Source organism: Arachis hypogaea, chromosome 17 (assembly GCF_003086295.3).
Source record: "Arachis hypogaea cultivar Tifrunner chromosome 17, arahy.Tifrunner.gnm2.J5K5, whole genome shotgun sequence".
Classification (NCBI taxonomy): Eukaryota; Viridiplantae; Streptophyta; class Magnoliopsida; order Fabales; family Fabaceae; genus Arachis; species Arachis hypogaea.
This window is the reverse complement of record NC_092052.1, coordinates 128,206,391-128,223,627: the sequence shown is the minus strand read 5'-3', so window position 1 is coordinate 128,223,627 and position 17,237 is coordinate 128,206,391. Positions and strand designations below refer to the sequence as shown.

The following is a 17,237-nucleotide window of genomic DNA, read 5'->3' as shown; positions in this document are numbered from 1 at the left end:
AATCGTTGGTCATGAAACCGCCATGTCTAAATCACATCAAAACTAAACCTAACAAAATAACCAGTTTAAGAAGTCTAAGAAAATGAGGAGAAGTCTCCGCGTGTGCATGCCAATATATTGTCCTACCTAATACGCAATAGAACATGGCCTTATTACACATAACATGATAAATAAAATAAAATAGTCAACAAAAAGAAAATTAAATGTGACGATAATGACGATGCCATGAATGCATCACAGTAGTATTACTAGAATAAAGTATGAAATAAAATGTGGCATAAAATATATCATTAGATTATAAGATTAAAGAAATTAGATTAAAAAAATGAAAAAGTATAGAGGCAGTAATTTTATTGAATTTTGGCTAGCATGTAATCAGCAGAGAAAGGTGAGCCATTGGATAAAATCTCATACCAATTTCACACTATTAAATCATTATTGATGACTATTTGATGACTACTAATCACAAAAATTACTAGTCCTAGCATTGCTCAAATAATTAGTTAAATTTAATTATAAAAATAATTATTTTTATTTAATATTTTTATAATTAATACATAATATTTAAATGTATAATAATAAATACAACTTGAAAAATTGATAACTAAGTGTTGAAAAAATGAGTCGCATACATCATAAAATAAGTGTCCATATGATTTGATACAAGAAAATCATTTTTCTTTCAATATAATAGATACACCTAGACTACAAATTGCATACATCATAAAATAAAAAATAAGTGTTCATATGATTTGATATAAGAAAATAATTTTTCTTTCAATATAATAAATACACCTAGACTACAAACTTGCTATGTGCAAAATAAGTCACGCAAAAAAAAATGAAGAAAAATAATATTTATATTAATTTTTTATAGATCTTTTTTATTATATAAAATTAAAGCAAATATAAAAATATTAATTGTAAACCCCGCTAAAATCGGTAAATTATTAGTTAATATATTGAATTTTAATTAGGAAAGTTAAAAATACAAAACTAATATTGAAATAGGATAGAGCTCGTCGAAACGAAAATTTTGATACCAATTTCGATAATTTGGCCCAAAATCGGACCGGAAGGGCCGAACCGGTTGAACCGGGGCCCAAACCGGACCCATGGGTTCAACCGGGCCCCTAACATAAATGAAGCAGCAGCTTCATCTTCTCCATTTCACCACAGCAACGAAAAACACAGCAAGGGGGAGAAGAGAAGAAACCTAACCCTCACCATTCCTTCCAACTACCATAACTTCCTCATCCGGGCTCCGATTGCCGCACCGTTCGCGGCCACGCGCTCAGCGCGTCGAGCTCTACCTTTCTATCCAAACAATTTCTCTGGTAAGCCTTCTATTGAGTTCAGAATCTCTATCCCTCTTTCTTTGGTAAACTTGAAAACCTATAGTGAATCTTGTCTAATTTTTGTGTTCTAGGTTCAAGTTAGATTCCGGAACTTGTGGGCTCAAGCTATTGAGCATATGGGTATGGTAAGAACACCCTAACCCTAGCTCAATCTTGTTTTTGGTAATAGAGAACTGAATTGGAACATATATATGTGTATTAGGTGTAGTTTAAGAGGGTGTTTATGCATTGAACTTGAATTTGGATTACTTGGAGCTTTGTTGGTGACAAGGCTTGCTTTGGGGCTGTTTGATTGAGCTTGGAGGGGCTGTGATTTTATGTTGAGAAGCTGCCTTGGGTGAATTAAGTGATCGGCCAAGGTATGGTTTAAGTTTCGCACGTTTAATATTTACGGTGTTGTGAAAACTCAGGTTAGAGGAACCATAGAATAAGTTGGATTGTTTGTTGTATTTAATGATTAGCCTTGTAATGTTGTTAGAATAGATTTGTTAGTGAATTTATATATTAGAATTATGAGGTGTGAAAGCTATTAATAGTGTGCTCTTATATTTATTTATGATGGATTAGAATTGGTGTTTGTTAATAAGGATGTAGAGTTGTGTTGTGGTGGTATTGTATATGCTGTAACTAATTATGTAATGATCGGAATTGCATGAGACCAAGTTTGGGCTAAACTTGGGAATATAAGGAACTAAACTGGAAATTTTGGGACTTTTTTGTTAAATATACAATTTATGGCAAATTTTTAAAGTTAGGTTGTTAAATCTGTCCAGCAGCAGAAAAGATCAAACAGGCAGCAACTTGTTTGTCTTGCTGCGACTTTTACGAGTTGAGTCTTGGAGCGAAACCAATTTTGTTATAAAATTTGATTAACTTTCTTTAGTTCTCTAAAATTTCAGAATTTTAAGAGTTGAGGATTGGGAGCTGTGAATTTTTGAATATTGGTGGTCAAAACTAAAAAGAAACAGATTTCAGCAAGCTATGCATCAACTTCCAATGCTTGTAACTCTTAGAATTAAATAGAAATTGGGTTGCAACCAAGACACACTTGTTTTTAGATGAGCTAGGGGTTCTCAAATCAAAATTTAGCTTAATTGGAGTTTTGTAATAAAAGTTATTCCAATTGAAAGGTACTAAGCTTGTTGGTTTTTAAAACAGATTTTGTCTCATTTTTACTTAACTTCCAGGTAATGTAACTTTTTCATTAAAAATGGTATTGACTCAGAACCAATTGAGAAAGAAACCTGGATGAGTAAATTTTAACTACATTAATTTTCAAAGTCATTGGATTTAACTTGGATTTTATATTGAATTTTGAATATCACATGCTGCTGCTGTTTTTCTGGTTTTATGCACTGCAGAGCAGTCACGGTTTTTCCTTTATTCCTGAGGCTAGAAAAATCAGAAAATTATGATATTTAGTTTGTTAGAAAGCTTATTTCAATATGAACGCCTGGACATAAAGTTTGTGCAATTCCGAGTTCATTTGCTATATTAAAAATAGAAAAGAAAATAGAGTGTCGAGGATGTCTTAGTGATAGTCATGAGTTCGAGAAGTTAAAGTTCAATCCTCGTGTGATGTGATTGATTTAATGTTAGAGTTGGGTTGATTTTAAGATTATTCGATATTAAGAAGGATGAGAAGAGTTTGATAAAAAGTTTGGTCAGGACCCGGAAAGGGTAATCAAGTTGAATTATAAGGGAATGACGATGAAAAATGTGAAAGGGAGGTTGTTAATAAAAGGAGTTAATATGCCATGGCTTGATGAATGATTAAATAATGATTATGACTATGAAATGGCTTATGAATAATGCTATCTGAGATACGAGTTCCCTGGGTAAGAGCCGTGGCTCGCCACCACGTGTTCCAGGTTGAATCTCGATACTCTGTTGACCCTACGTCGTAAGGGTGACCGGGCACGTATAAATTCCCGGGTATGGATAGCCCCCATTGAGTGATTATATGATGATTGAATGTGAACTCTATGCATAGACTCTTGGGGATGCGCGACGGGGGACAGTCTAAGGTTTTCGGACTTGTCGGGTTGGCTGGATAACCGACAGATGGGCCCCATCAGCCATAGGACAGGCATGCATCATATGCATTTGTTTGTATTGATTGCTATGCATTTTTTTGGGTATGCCTAATTGATATATATTACCTGCTATTTGTTATACTTGTTATTTGTACTATTTGATCATTACTTGTGCGTGAACTTGTTTGGTTGCTTGTTTCTGTTACATTCTGAATGATGAAAGGATGGAGAAAACGGAGGAAATGGTTTGATGTTAGGTTAAGCTTGAACTTGAGTAAGTTAGGCAGATTTAGAATACCTACCCCTGTTTATGGCTTCTGTTTAGTACTTAAGTTGGTTAATTGAATAACGGAGTTCTAGGATTGCCTATGGCATTCTCAGGACCGTATTTCTTATACGCGTGGCACTTTTACCATGCTGAGAACCTCCGGTTCTCATTCCATATTGTATTGTTGTTTCTCAGATGCAGGTCGAGAGGCTCCTCGCTAGGCGTCTGGATTCTGGAAAGCGAAGTAGTCCTTGGGTATATTTTGGTTTCTATTTGTATATATGTATGTATATGTGTAGCTTACTCTCCAAGTAACTTATGTATGCTGCTCCTCTTAGAGGTTGAGGGAGAGATAGGAGTTTACTTTGGTATTTTGGTATATTTTGGGGACACTTATGTATGTTTATATGTATATATGTATCCTCCGGCCAGCCTTAGCTTCGCAGGCTGAGTCAGAGGCTAGTTATGTTGTTCCTTGGCTTTTCTTTATCCCTTCGTTTATTGTTTTATCATGTTCCTATTAGGTTTCTTAGCACGCAAGTAATCCTATTCCTTGAGCGTTGCGCTTTTTATTTTGCGATTTTTGTTTACCCGCTCTGTTTCAAGGCTCCTAGTATATTATTTCTTTCAGTATTATATGTATATCCTTACTATTAAAGGTCTGTAATACCACACTACCTCTGTTCTATGACTTAAGCATAAAACACTGTGTAGTAGGGTGTTACATTATGGTATCAGAGCTGTTCGTTCCTATAGAGCCTGAGGACGGACTGATTGTGCTTTTGTGCATTCTCTGTGTATGTGTTTATGTGCTATTAGGATATCTAATTGATGTATGTGGCATAAACGTTCCTGAGCATGCATTTGGGACTTAAAGCACTGAACTTGCGATATTGAGACTGATCAACTTGATATCACCTGTTTGGTGTGTATAGGGACCAGATGTCTACTCGCGGACGCGGACGCGGGCGAGGTAGAGGCCGAATAGGCAATGCCATGCCTGAGGCATCAGGAAACACTCCTAATCCTATAGACTTCATGGCTGCATTAGGCAATATGGCAGCAGCAATGCAAGCAACAGCTGAAGCCCTGGGAAATCAAATTAATAATGGAAATAATGGCAATAATGGTGAGAATGGTCCTATGTCACTGCATTCCTTCCTGAAGGTTCACCCTCCAACTTTCAGAGGGACCTCGAATCCGACTGATGCTGATAATTGGATACAGGCCATTGAGCGAGCATTACAGGCTCAACAGGTTCCGGATGAGCAGTGGGTTGAGTTTGGGACCTATCAGTTGCATGGTGAAGCTCAGCACTGGTGGCAGGGCATGAGGCGCATTTTGCAACCTGATGGGATTGTGATATCTTGGGAGTTGTTCCGAGATGAATTCTATAAAAAATATTTCCCCACTTCAGTTAGAAATGCCAGAGAACTCGAACTCCTTCAGCTTAAACAGGGACAGATGACCATCACTGAGTATACCAGTAAGTTTGAGGAATTGTGCCGCTTCTCACGCATCTGTCAGGGAGCTCCTGAGGACTTTGCTGAGTGGAAATGCATAAAGTATGAAGGAGGCCTTAGGAGTGACATTCAGAGCTTTGTGGCGCCTATGCAGATTCGGGTGTTTTCTGAGTTGGTAAATAGGAGCAGGGTGGCAGAGGATTGTGTTAGAAGGGCTGCAGCAGAAAAAGGGGGTATGAGGATGCCATTCCAGAGGACCACAGGGAGAAATTTTGCACCCAGAGGCAGACAGTTCAAGCGTGGTAGCTTTGTTCCTCAGAATAATCAGGGGCAAGGCAACTCCAGGAGGCCTAATACCAATGCTAATCAGGGAAGGAGACAGGGTAAGCAGCCACAGCAGGATATGAGTTGCCACAGATGTGGAAAGTATCATTCAGGACAATGTAGGTTTGGGACTGGAGTCTGTTACTCCTGTGGGCAGCCGGGACACTTGGCTAGTGGTTGCCCCGAGAAGAAGAGATATGAGACAGGCAGGGTGCAGCAACCAGGAAGGGTATACACTACTTCTTCTATAGGCGCTGAGGGGTCAGAGGCATTGATCCGAGGTAAATGTGAGATGGCGGGTAAAACTTTGAATGCTTTGTTTGATTCTGGAGCTTCACATACTTTTATTGCATTTGAGAAGGCTGATAAGCTAGGATTGAAAATAGTAGTACTGGGGTATGATTTAAAGGTATATAATGCTACCCACGAGGCTATGGTGACTAGATTAGGGTGCCCCCAAGTTCCTTTTCGAGTACAAGGGCGTGATTTCGTGCATAACTTAATTTGTTTGACGATGACTGGTCTTGATCTCATTCTGGGATTGGACTGGTTATCCAAGAACCGCGTTCTATTAGATTGCTCGGCGAAAACAGTGTATTTCATGCCTGAAGACACTGAAGGGCCGGTTGTAGTGAATAACTACTACTTGAATTCCATGATGGTGAACTGTTCTGGGGCTGAATGTCAGGGGATATTGTTGCTAGCTGCGGGTGTTTCGGGTGATGATCAAGATTTGGAACAAATCCCAGTTGTGTGTGAGTTTCCGGAGGTGTTCCCTGATGATATTGATGAATTTCCACCGAAACGGGAAGTTGAGTTTGCTATTGATTTAGTACCTGGGGCCGGACCAATCTCGAGTGCTCCTTACAGGATGTCGCCTCTAGAAATGGCCGAATTGAAGTCTCAACTGGAGGATCTGTTGGGTAAGAATTTTATCCGACCAAGTGTATCTCCGTGGGGTGCGCCAGTATTATTGGTGAAGAAGAAAGATGGAACCATGCGCTTATGTGTTGACTATAGGCAGCTGAATAAGGTTACAGTGAAGAATAAATATCCGCTGCCAAGGATTGATGACCTGATGGACCAATTACAGGGAGCTGGCGTGTTCTCCAAGATTGATCTACGATCCGGATGCCACCAGATAAGGGTTAGAGATGAGGATATCCCAAAGACTGCCTTCAGAACGCGCTATGGCCACTATGAATATACCGTGATGTCCTTCGGACTAACTAACGCTCCGGCGATATTCATGGATTACATGAACAGAATTTTCCATCCATATCTGGATAAGTTTGTTGTTGTGTTTATTGACGACATTCTTATCTATTCTAAGACTGAGGATGAGCATGCTGAACACTTGCGAACAGTGCTACAAATTCTGAAGGATAGGAAGTTGTATGCCAAGCTATCCAAGTGTGAGTTCTGGAAGTCTGAGGTGAAATTTCTTGGCCATGTGGTAAGTAAACAAGGAATAGCAGTGGATCCCGCTAAGGTTGAGGCGGTGATGAATTGGGAGCGGCCAACTTCAGTGACGGAAATCAGGAGTTTCTTAGGCTTGGCGGGTTATTATCGAAGGTTCATTAAAGGGTTTTCACAGCTCTCTTTACCCTTAACGAAGCTGACCAGGAAGGATGTTCCTTTTGTGTGGACTCCCGAGTGTGAGGAGAGTTTCCTTGCCTTAAAGCAGATATTGACTACCGCCCCTGTACTAGTGTTGCCTGAGCCGAGAGAACCATTCGAGGTGTACTGTGATGCATCCTTGAAAGGTTTAGGATGCGTGTTGATGCAGCATCATAAGGTTGTAGCTTATGCCTCACGTCAATTAAGACCTCATGAAAGAAACTATCCGACTCATGATTTGGAACTTGCAGCCGTTGTCTTTGCCTTGAAGATTTGGAGGCATTATCTCTATGGAGTGAAATTTCAAGTCTTCTCGGACCATAAGAGTCTGAAGTACCTGTTTGAACAAAAAGAATTGAATATGCGTCAGAGGAGGTGGATGGAACTTCTGAAGGATTATGACTTCGAGCTAAACTATCATCCGGGAAAGGCGAATGTAGTGGCGGATGCCTTGAGTAGAAAATCCCTATGTGCTGCTTGGATGATGCTGAGAGAGGAAGAGTTGTTGAGAGCCTTCGAAGGATTGAAATTGGGAATCAGAGAAGAGTTTGGGACTTTATGCTTAAGCCAATTACAGATCTCAAGCGAATTCAAGGCTGAACTGATAAAGGCTCATCAGAACGACCAAGAATTGTATAAGATTTTGCCGGCGATTGAGAAAGGCAAGCAATGGAGAGTGTCAGAAGATAGAGATGGATTGTGGAGGTTCAAGGGCCGGATAATTGTGCCAGATGTTGGGGATTTGCGACATAACATATTGAAGGAAGCTCATAAGAGCGGGTTCTCCATTCATCCTGGAAGCACTAAGATGTACCAAGACTTAAAAACGATGTTCTGGTGGCCAGGAATGAAAAATGATGTGGCGTTACATGTTTCTAAATGCCTAACTTGTCAGAAAGTTAAGATCGAACACCAAAAGCCAGCAGGAACCCTTCAACCTTTGGAGATTCCACAGTGGAAATGGGAGAGCATTGCTATGGATTTTGTTTTGGGCTTACCAAGGACTCGGACCGGTTGTGATGCTATTTGGGTGGTTATAGACCGATTGACCAAATCAGCTCATTTTCTGCCTATTCGGATAAGTTGTTCTATGGAGGAGTTGGCGCGCTTATATATAAAGGAGATTGTGAGGTTACATGGCGTACCTTCCACCATTGTATCGGATAGAGATCCTCGCTTTACATCACGGTTCTGGGGTGCATTTCAACGAGCTTTTGGCACTCAATTGAGCTTAAGCACTGCCTATCATCCTCAGACGGATGGCCAATCAGAAAGAACAATCCAAACCTTGGAAGACATGTTAAGAGCTTGTGTTTTGGATCAACCGGCGAGCTGGGATCGATATATGCCTTTGGTAGAATTTGCTTATAACAATAGCTATCATGCAAGTATTGGAATGGCTCCATATGAGGCTTTGTATGGAAGAAAATGCCAGTCTCCATTATGTTGGTACGAAGCAGGAGAAAAGAGCTTGATAGGACCTGAAATGGTAAGTGAAACCACTGAGCAAATAAAGAGAATTCGGAGTCGAATGCTTGAAGCTCAAAGCCGTCAGAAGAGCTATGCAGACCGAAGACGGAAGCCTCTAGAATTTGAGGAAGGAGAGTACGTCTTCTTGAAGGTTACTCCAACCACTGGAATAGGGAGGTCCATCAAAACCAAGAAGTTAAATCCCCGTTACATTGGACCGTTTGAAATCCTGAAGAGAATTGGACCAGTGGCGTATAGGATCGCGTTACCACCACATCTTTCGAACCTGCATGACGTGTTCCATGTATCGCAGCTTCGTAAATACACTTTTGATCCTAGTCATGTCCTAGAACCGGAATCAGTCCAAGTGAGAGAAGACCTGACGCTTCCAGTAACTCCGGTTAGGATTGATGATACCAGCACCAAACGTCTCCGCGGAAAGGAAGTTTCTTTGGTGAAAGTAGCTTGGAGTCGGGCAGGTATTGAAGAACATACCTGGGAGCTTGAATCAGAGATGCGAAAGGACTACCCACACCTCTTTTCAGGTAACTCCCTCTGAATTTTGAGGACAAAATTCCTAATTAGGTGGGTAGGATGTAAACCCCGCTAAAATCGGTAAATTATTAGTTAATATATTGAATTTTAATTAGGAAAGTTAAAAATACAAAACTAATATTGAAATAGGATAGAGCTCGTCGAAACGAAAATTTTGATACCAATTTCGATAATTTGGCCCAAAATCGGACCGGAAGGGCCGAACCGGTTGAACCGGGGCCCAAACCGGACCCATGGGTTCAACCGGGCCCCTAACATAAATGAAGCAGCAGCTTCATCTTCTCCATTTCACCACAGCAACGAAAAACACAGCAAGGGGGAGAAGAGAAGAAACCTAACCCTCACCATTCCTTCCAACTACCATAACTTCCTCATCCGGGCTCCGATTGCCGCACCGTTCGCGGCCACGCGCTCAGCGCGTCGAGCTCTACCTTTCTATCCAAACAATTTCTCTGGTAAGCCTTCTATTGAGTTCAGAATCTCTATCCCTCTTTCTTTGGTAAACTTGAAAACCTATAGTGAATCTTGTCTAATTTTTGTGTTCTAGGTTCAAGTTAGATTCCGGAACTTGTGGGCTCAAGCTATTGAGCATATGGGTATGGTAAGAACACCCTAACCTAGCTCAATCTTGTTTTTGGTAATAGAGAACTGAATTGGAACATATATATGTGTATTAGGTGTAGTTTAAGAGGGTGTTTATGCATTGAACTTGAATTTGGATTACTTGGAGCTTTGTTGGTGACAAGGCTTGCTTTGGGGCTGTTTGATTGAGCTTGGAGGGGCTGTGATTTTATGTTGAGAAGCTGCCTTGGGTGAATTAAGTGATCGGCCAAGGTATGGTTTAAGTTTCGCACGTTTAATATTTACGGTGTTGTGAAAACTCAGGTTAGAGGAACCATAGAATAAGTTGGATTGTTTGTTGTATTTAATGATTAGCCTTGTAATGTTGTTAGAATAGATTTGTTAGTGAATTTATATATTAGAATTATGAGGTGTGAAAGCTATTAATAGTGTGCTCTTATATTTATTTATGATGGATTAGAATTGGTGTTTGTTAATAAGGATGTAGAGTTGTGTTGTGGTGGTATTGTATATGCTGTAACTAATTATGTAATGATCGGAATTGCATGAGACCAAGTTTGGGCTAAACTTGGGAATATAAGGAACTAAACTGGAAATTTTGGGACTTTTTTGTTAAATATACAATTTATGGCAAATTTTTAAAGTTAGGTTGTTAAATCTGTCCAGCAGCAGAAAAGATCAAACAGGCAGCAACTTGTTTGTCTTGCTGCGACTTTTACGAGTTGAGTCTTGGAGCGAAACCAATTTTGTTATAAAATTTGATTAACTTTCTTTAGTTCTCTAAAATTTCAGAATTTTAAGAGTTGAGGATTGGGAGCTGTGAATTTTTGAATATTGGTGGTCAAAACTAAAAAGAAACAGATTTCAGCAAGCTATGCATCAACTTCCAATGCTTGTAACTCTTAGAATTAAATAGAAATTGGGTTGCAACCAAGACACACTTGTTTTTAGATGAGCTAGGGGTTCTCAAATCAAAATTTAGCTTAATTGGAGTTTTGTAATAAAAGTTATTCCAATTGAAAGGTACTAAGCTTGTTGGTTTTTAAAACAGATTTTGTCTCATTTTTACTTAACTTCCAGGTAATGTAACTTTTTCATTAAAAATGGTATTGACTCAGAACCAATTGAGAAAGAAACCTGGATGAGTAAATTTTAACTACATTAATTTTCAAAGTCATTGGATTTAACTTGGATTTTATATTGAATTTTGAATATCACATGCTGCTGCTGTTTTTCTGGTTTTATGCACTGCAGAGCAGTCACGGTTTTTCCTTTATTCCTGAGGCTAGAAAAATCAGAAAATTATGATATTTAGTTTGTTAGAAAGCTTATTTCAATATGAACGCCTGGACATAAAGTTTGTGCAATTCCGAGTTCATTTGCTATATTAAAAATAGAAAAGAAAATAGAGTGTCGAGGATGTCTTAGTGATAGTCATGAGTTCGAGAAGTTAAAGTTCAATCCTCGTGTGATGTGATTGATTTAATGTTAGAGTTGGGTTGATTTTAAGATTATTCGATATTAAGAAGGATGAGAAGAGTTTGATAAAAAGTTTGGTCAGGACCCGGAAAGGGTAATCAAGTTGAATTATAAGGGAATGACGATGAAAAATGTGAAAGGGAGGTTGTTAATAAAAGGAGTTAATATGCCATGGCTTGATGAATGATTAAATAATGATTATGACTATGAAATGGCTTATGAATAATGCTATCTGAGATACGAGTTCCCTGGGTAAGAGCCGTGGCTCGCCACCACGTGTTCCAGGTTGAATCTCGATACTCTGTTGACCCTACGTCGTAAGGGTGACCGGGCACGTATAAATTCCCGGGTATGGATAGCCCCCATTGAGTGATTATATGATGATTGAATGTGAACTCTATGCATAGACTCTTGGGGATGCGCGACGGGGGACAGTCTAAGGTTTTCGGACTTGTCGGGTTGGCTGGATAACCGACAGATGGGCCCCATCAGCCATAGGACAGGCATGCATCATATGCATTTGTTTGTATTGATTGCTATGCATTTTTTTGGGTATGCCTAATTGATATATATTACCTGCTATTTGTTATACTTGTTATTTGTACTATTTGATCATTACTTGTGCGTGAACTTGTTTGGTTGCTTGTTTCTGTTACATTCTGAATGATGAAAGGATGGAGAAAACGGAGGAAATGGTTTGATGTTAGGTTAAGCTTGAACTTGAGTAAGTTAGGCAGATTTAGAATACCTACCCCTGTTTATGGCTTCTGTTTAGTACTTAAGTTGGTTAATTGAATAACGGAGTTCTAGGATTGCCTATGGCATTCTCAGGACCGTATTTCTTATACGCGTGGCACTTTTACCATGCTGAGAACCTCCGGTTCTCATTCCATATTGTATTGTTGTTTCTCAGATGCAGGTCGAGAGGCTCCTCGCTAGGCGTCTGGATTCTGGAAAGCGAAGTAGTCCTTGGGTATATTTTGGTTTCTATTTGTATATATGTATGTATATGTGTAGCTTACTCTCCAAGTAACTTATGTATGCTGCTCCTCTTAGAGGTTGAGGGAGAGATAGGAGTTTACTTTGGTATTTTGGTATATTTTGGGGACACTTATGTATGTTTATATGTATATATGTATCCTCCGGCCAGCCTTAGCTTCGCAGGCTGAGTCAGAGGCTAGTTATGTTGTTCCTTGGCTTTTCTTTATCCCTTCGTTTATTGTTTTATCATGTTCCTATTAGGTTTCTTAGCACGCAAGTAATCCTATTCCTTGAGCGTTGCGCTTTTTATTTTGCGATTTTTGTTTACCCGCTCTGTTTCAAGGCTCCTAGTATATTATTTCTTTCAGTATTATATGTATATCCTTACTATTAAAGGTCTGTAATACCACACTACCTCTGTTCTATGACTTAAGCATAAAACACTGTGTAGTAGGGTGTTACATTAATCACCTAATATTTTAATTTATTACAAAAATAAAAAAATACAAAAGAAATATACAATTTTTTATGATATAAAAAGACAAATACTTTATTATTTACACAAGATAAACCACAGGCCGAGCATGATTTTCGGTTAATTACTTACCTAATAATAAGGACAAAACAAATAGAAAAATGAAATCTTAGTTTAAATAATATATTACATGATTGAACAAGCATTTGGGTTTTCATCACTAAACATTTGGATGTAGCCGTCGTCAACGGTGGTTTCCGTTATGTTGGCGGTGTCAGCAACCTTTCTAACCATATTAGGGGGTGCCTTCTTATCATAGGCAGCAGAGACATAAGGATGAGCCACCATTGTGTACGGAACATATGGCCACAACTCAACCTTCTTCTTTGTTGACTGAGCAGCCTTCAAAACTTTCTTTGGCTCAACGTATCCGGTCACCGTTGCCTTCTGCTGCTTTAAATCTATGTCGACAGACTTAGCTCCTTCAAAAATTAATTGTTACTAAATATATGAGAGTCATATATTTTGTTGAAGTTAAAAAATAATTTCAAACATAAAAATTTAAAATTTAATTTTTATTAATTAAAAATTTAATATAAAATAAATAAATAAAATCTTATATAAAACTTTTACACATTATAACGAGACTTTTGTGTGAAGCTTATTAAAAATATAAACATTTATTTACGTGTCTCTTTTATTAATTTAAATTTTTAAAATAATTTTATAATACATTAATATATTTATTAGAGATATAATTATTCAGTTTAATGATCATTTTAAAAGCTAAAAATTTTAATATAAAACAAAAAATATACCAAATTCACGGAAATTTAAGAGAAGTGTTATTTCATCACCAAATCATTTGTTATACATGTTTTATTTAGTTCTTTCTCAGTTAATACAAAACTTTACCTCTCATATATAACAAAGGATAGGAAAAGAAAACGAAGTACCTTTAACACCGGAAAGGACATGCTTAACCTTGCGAGCACAACCTTCACAGTCCATTCTGATTTTAAGAGCCACCGTTTGAGTTTGCTTCTTCTTCTTCTTTTTGGTGCTGCTTAGTAAAGTAGAGAAATAGTCCAAAGTGCCTTGTACTCCCATGTTTCTTCTACTTGATTCTTAATTAGTTGCACAAGAAGATATATATGCAAAATATAGTTGTTCTTAGTTCAAAGTAAATACTCTTGAATAAGCGAACTATTAAGAAGCTGAGTGTGTGTATATATAAGGTGTCCGGAATTATGGAAAATGACTAGTCAAGTTCAAGTTTTGTCTCACTGTTAGTTGGGATATGAAAACGATAATAATAAGTGCAGTGAATGATATGCCTAAGAGAAAGGACATGCAACTAATTAATTTATTAACAGACAAGTGATGCATGAAATTGTGTATGTGGTGGATTCAAACGTGTGGACTAATGACAAAATATATATACAGTAGTTGATGGATGACTTATTATTTTTAATATATATAGTTATATATATCTACAATCAAATCAAATAATTAATAGACAAGATTGCTGTCCTAGTCTCCTAGAATTTTCTTGGATTGCTTCTAATTCAATTACCTCCTTAATTATTTTAAGGACCTGAAAATAAGGAAAAATAAACAAGTTACATACCTCTTTAAATGACTTACTATAAGAACAAATTCATTATTTAATATAACTCTGTTGGTTCCTATAGTTTTACCAAATTTTTAATTAGGTCCCTATATTTTTTTTTTTTTAATTGAGTCCCTACACTGCTTTAATTTTGTAATTAAGTCCTTCCTAGTATAAAAAATATTAGAGTTAACTGAATATTTTTTCATAAATTGAAGGTACTTATAATTAAAAACTTAATTAAATCTTTGACTGCATGTATTTTGGTAAAAATATTATGTTAATTTTAATATTTTTAACATGAAAAGGATGTAATTACAAAATTAAAAACACTGTAGGAACCCAATTAAAAAGAAAAAAAGTATAGGGACCTAATTAAAAATTTGGTAAAATTATAGGGACTAATAGAGTAATTAAACCTTTAATATATATCTTACTATTAGGTGATCACAGGTCGATTTGGTTCGGATTTATGATAAAATTAAAATTGAACATATTGGTTCGGTTCGAGTAATTGGGTATCCGATGACTTTAAAATTTATAAAAAAACCAAATTTTTATCTTAAAAATTCAACAAGTACAATAAACATGTAACCAGTGGCAGATTCAAGGGGCCTAAAGTGGCCATGGTCCCCAAATATTTTTTAAAAAAATTAGCACTATTAATTTTTTATTATTATTATTATTATTATTATTATTATTATTATTATTATTATAGATTAAATATATTTTTGTATATTACACACTAAAAAAATTTTATATATTAGTAACAATTATCAAATAGGTTTAAAAAACAATAAAAACGTATAAATATATAAATAATTCAAAAGTTATTAAAAATATAGGTTTGGATTAATGTAAAAAGTAATAATTATAAAAAAAAATTGTTTTGACTCTTTTTATAACAACAATCACAATTAAATAGATTTTTAAACAATAAAAATTATTAAAATAATACTTTAAAATAAAAGGAAAGACCAACTTTTAGCAGATTATATAATTGTATATGTTGAAAAGGAGAATGTTTCAAAATTTATTTCAGATGATAAATTGATAATTTTAGTTATATGAAATATCGCAAACCAAATTTAAAAATACCTAAATCCTAAAGTATGTAGTTGAATGTTAATTTTTATATAATATAATTATTAATTTTGATCTATATATTATAAATTATATTTTGTTGACTTTTTATTATGTTATATTTTAATTTATTTCGTATTTAATTTGGCCCCCCTCTTATAAAATTTATGAATCCGCCACTGCATGTAACATCAATAGAAATAATCCAAACATGTTAAATACTAAATACATTAAAAACTAAACTCATTAAAATCTAAACATATTAATAATGAATAATCATTGTCTCATAAAAAAGCTATATATATTTTTTTATTTTTTTATTTAATTAATATATAATCGGATTCGCAAGTTAGTTCGGGTTTTGCACCTCCAAAATTGATATATGAACTAATTACTAGCAAAAATCATCGATTTGGTTCGAATTAAACTCGATTACCCATTAATTTCAAAACCAATTTAACTAGTTAGATTCAAATTCAGACGAATAATAGAGTACCCGCTATCCGTGCTCACCTTACTTGCTATTGGTAATTATTATGGTGACCCTTTCAAGTTTCCTTACGAAGATTGTGATTGCTATTTAATACCATACAAGGAATAAGATATATCCCCTACAAGAAAAAACTCACAAAAATAATATTAAAAATTTTAATAAAATAATTAACTTTTAACAAACTGTACATAGAAACCACTGTAGTTTGGAGTGTTAGAATGAGTTGAGTACATTGGGTTAATCCGTTTAAAACTTTAAAAGCAGATTTAATTTATTTCTAAAATTAATTCTGCCAAAAATAAAATGTTTAACAAATTCAGTCTTATAATTCATGAAGTAAATATATTGACTGCAAAATAAATAATCTGACTTATTTAGCTCGTTAAAATTTTTCTATTTTTTATTACTTTAATAATTTTTTTAATAGTCAAATTCAAATATTTTAAGTTTTAACCAAAATATCTCATATTTCAATCCAATAATTTATTTAAAAAAAATTGGCCCGAAATTAATATTTTAACACCAAAATTGATTTTTTTTATTTTTAATTAAAAAAAATCTATTTATACAAAAAAAATAAAAAATGAAAAATAAACAGACCAACCTATATAAAAACTCGTATATACTTGATATATAATTAATTATTGTATCCATTTAAATCCTGAGCTTAAAGAGACAGGTCTAAACGGATTAAAGTAGTAATTAGTTTTTTTTTTAAGTTAAGAGTAAGATTTGAATTTAAAATTTTTAGATGAAAATAAAAAGATTATATTATTTGAACTATACTTAATTAACTATACAATATCAGTTCTACCTGCATCTTGTTTGTTTGGATAATTGTATAAAAGAAAAGTATAGTTAAACAATGAAAATATTAAACAATATAAACAATAGATATATTGAATGTTTAATTTACTAGGTGTGTGGATGGTTATTTTAATATTAAGATTTAGATAAATAATTTAACAATATAGTATATTTTTATTTTATTAGGCTAATTTTAAAGTCCATTATTTACATTGTTCATAAAAACTATTGACTATGTAGCAAAGGCCATATTAAAAATATAACAAATGCACGCAGGTAGTGCATAGTTGGTGAGCTCATTAAAAAATGTCACCACTTACCAGAAAGTAAATCGCGGATTTGCCTCTAAAATCATGAATAATCTACTTAGTTGTTTGTATTAGAATTACTAATAATTATTAATTAATGGAGAGAAGAGACATTAATGCTTGCAGTGCAAGCAACTTAATTAAAATTAAGCATTTCATTAGTGAAATTAGGGGAGGGAAAACGGAAGAGGGACCCACGTCAAAAGTTTATTTGAAAAATTTTCACCTAATGTCTTTGTAGCAATGCATGAATAATAAGTGAAAGTGAATGGCATCAGCAGTAGACACATTGCATGAAGATCTGAAATCCACTTGGCAATGCA

At 35.5% G+C, this 17,237-nt stretch overlaps 1 protein-coding gene across 1 annotated transcript; it reads right to left on the bottom strand.

Moving 5' to 3' along the window:
* Positions 1–12,598: 12,598 nt before the first annotated feature.
* Positions 12,599–13,896, bottom strand: LOC112767253 (heavy metal-associated isoprenylated plant protein 24). The gene is made up of 2 exons (XM_025813135.3): positions 13,568–13,896; positions 12,599–13,093 (listed from the first exon to the last, which is right to left on the bottom strand). The coding sequence occupies exons 1-2, from the start codon at positions 13,719–13,721 to the stop codon at positions 12,798–12,800; spliced, it is 450 nt and encodes a 149-aa protein (XP_025668920.1). The 5' UTR covers positions 13,722–13,896; the 3' UTR covers positions 12,599–12,797.
* Between the last annotated feature and the right edge of the window lie 3,341 nt (positions 13,897–17,237).

What these genes read in the sequence shown, in the direction of transcription:
- LOC112767253 (XM_025813135.3), bottom strand. Translation starts at nt 13,721, where the DNA reads ATGGGAGTACAAGGCACTTTGGACTATTTCTCTACTTTACTAAGCAGC. An exon ending in TGTCCTTTCCGGTGTTAAAG is followed by an intron (nt 13,094 to 13,567) that starts GTACTTCGTTTT and finishes TAATTTTTGAAG; the next exon opens with GAGCTAAGTCTGTCGACATA.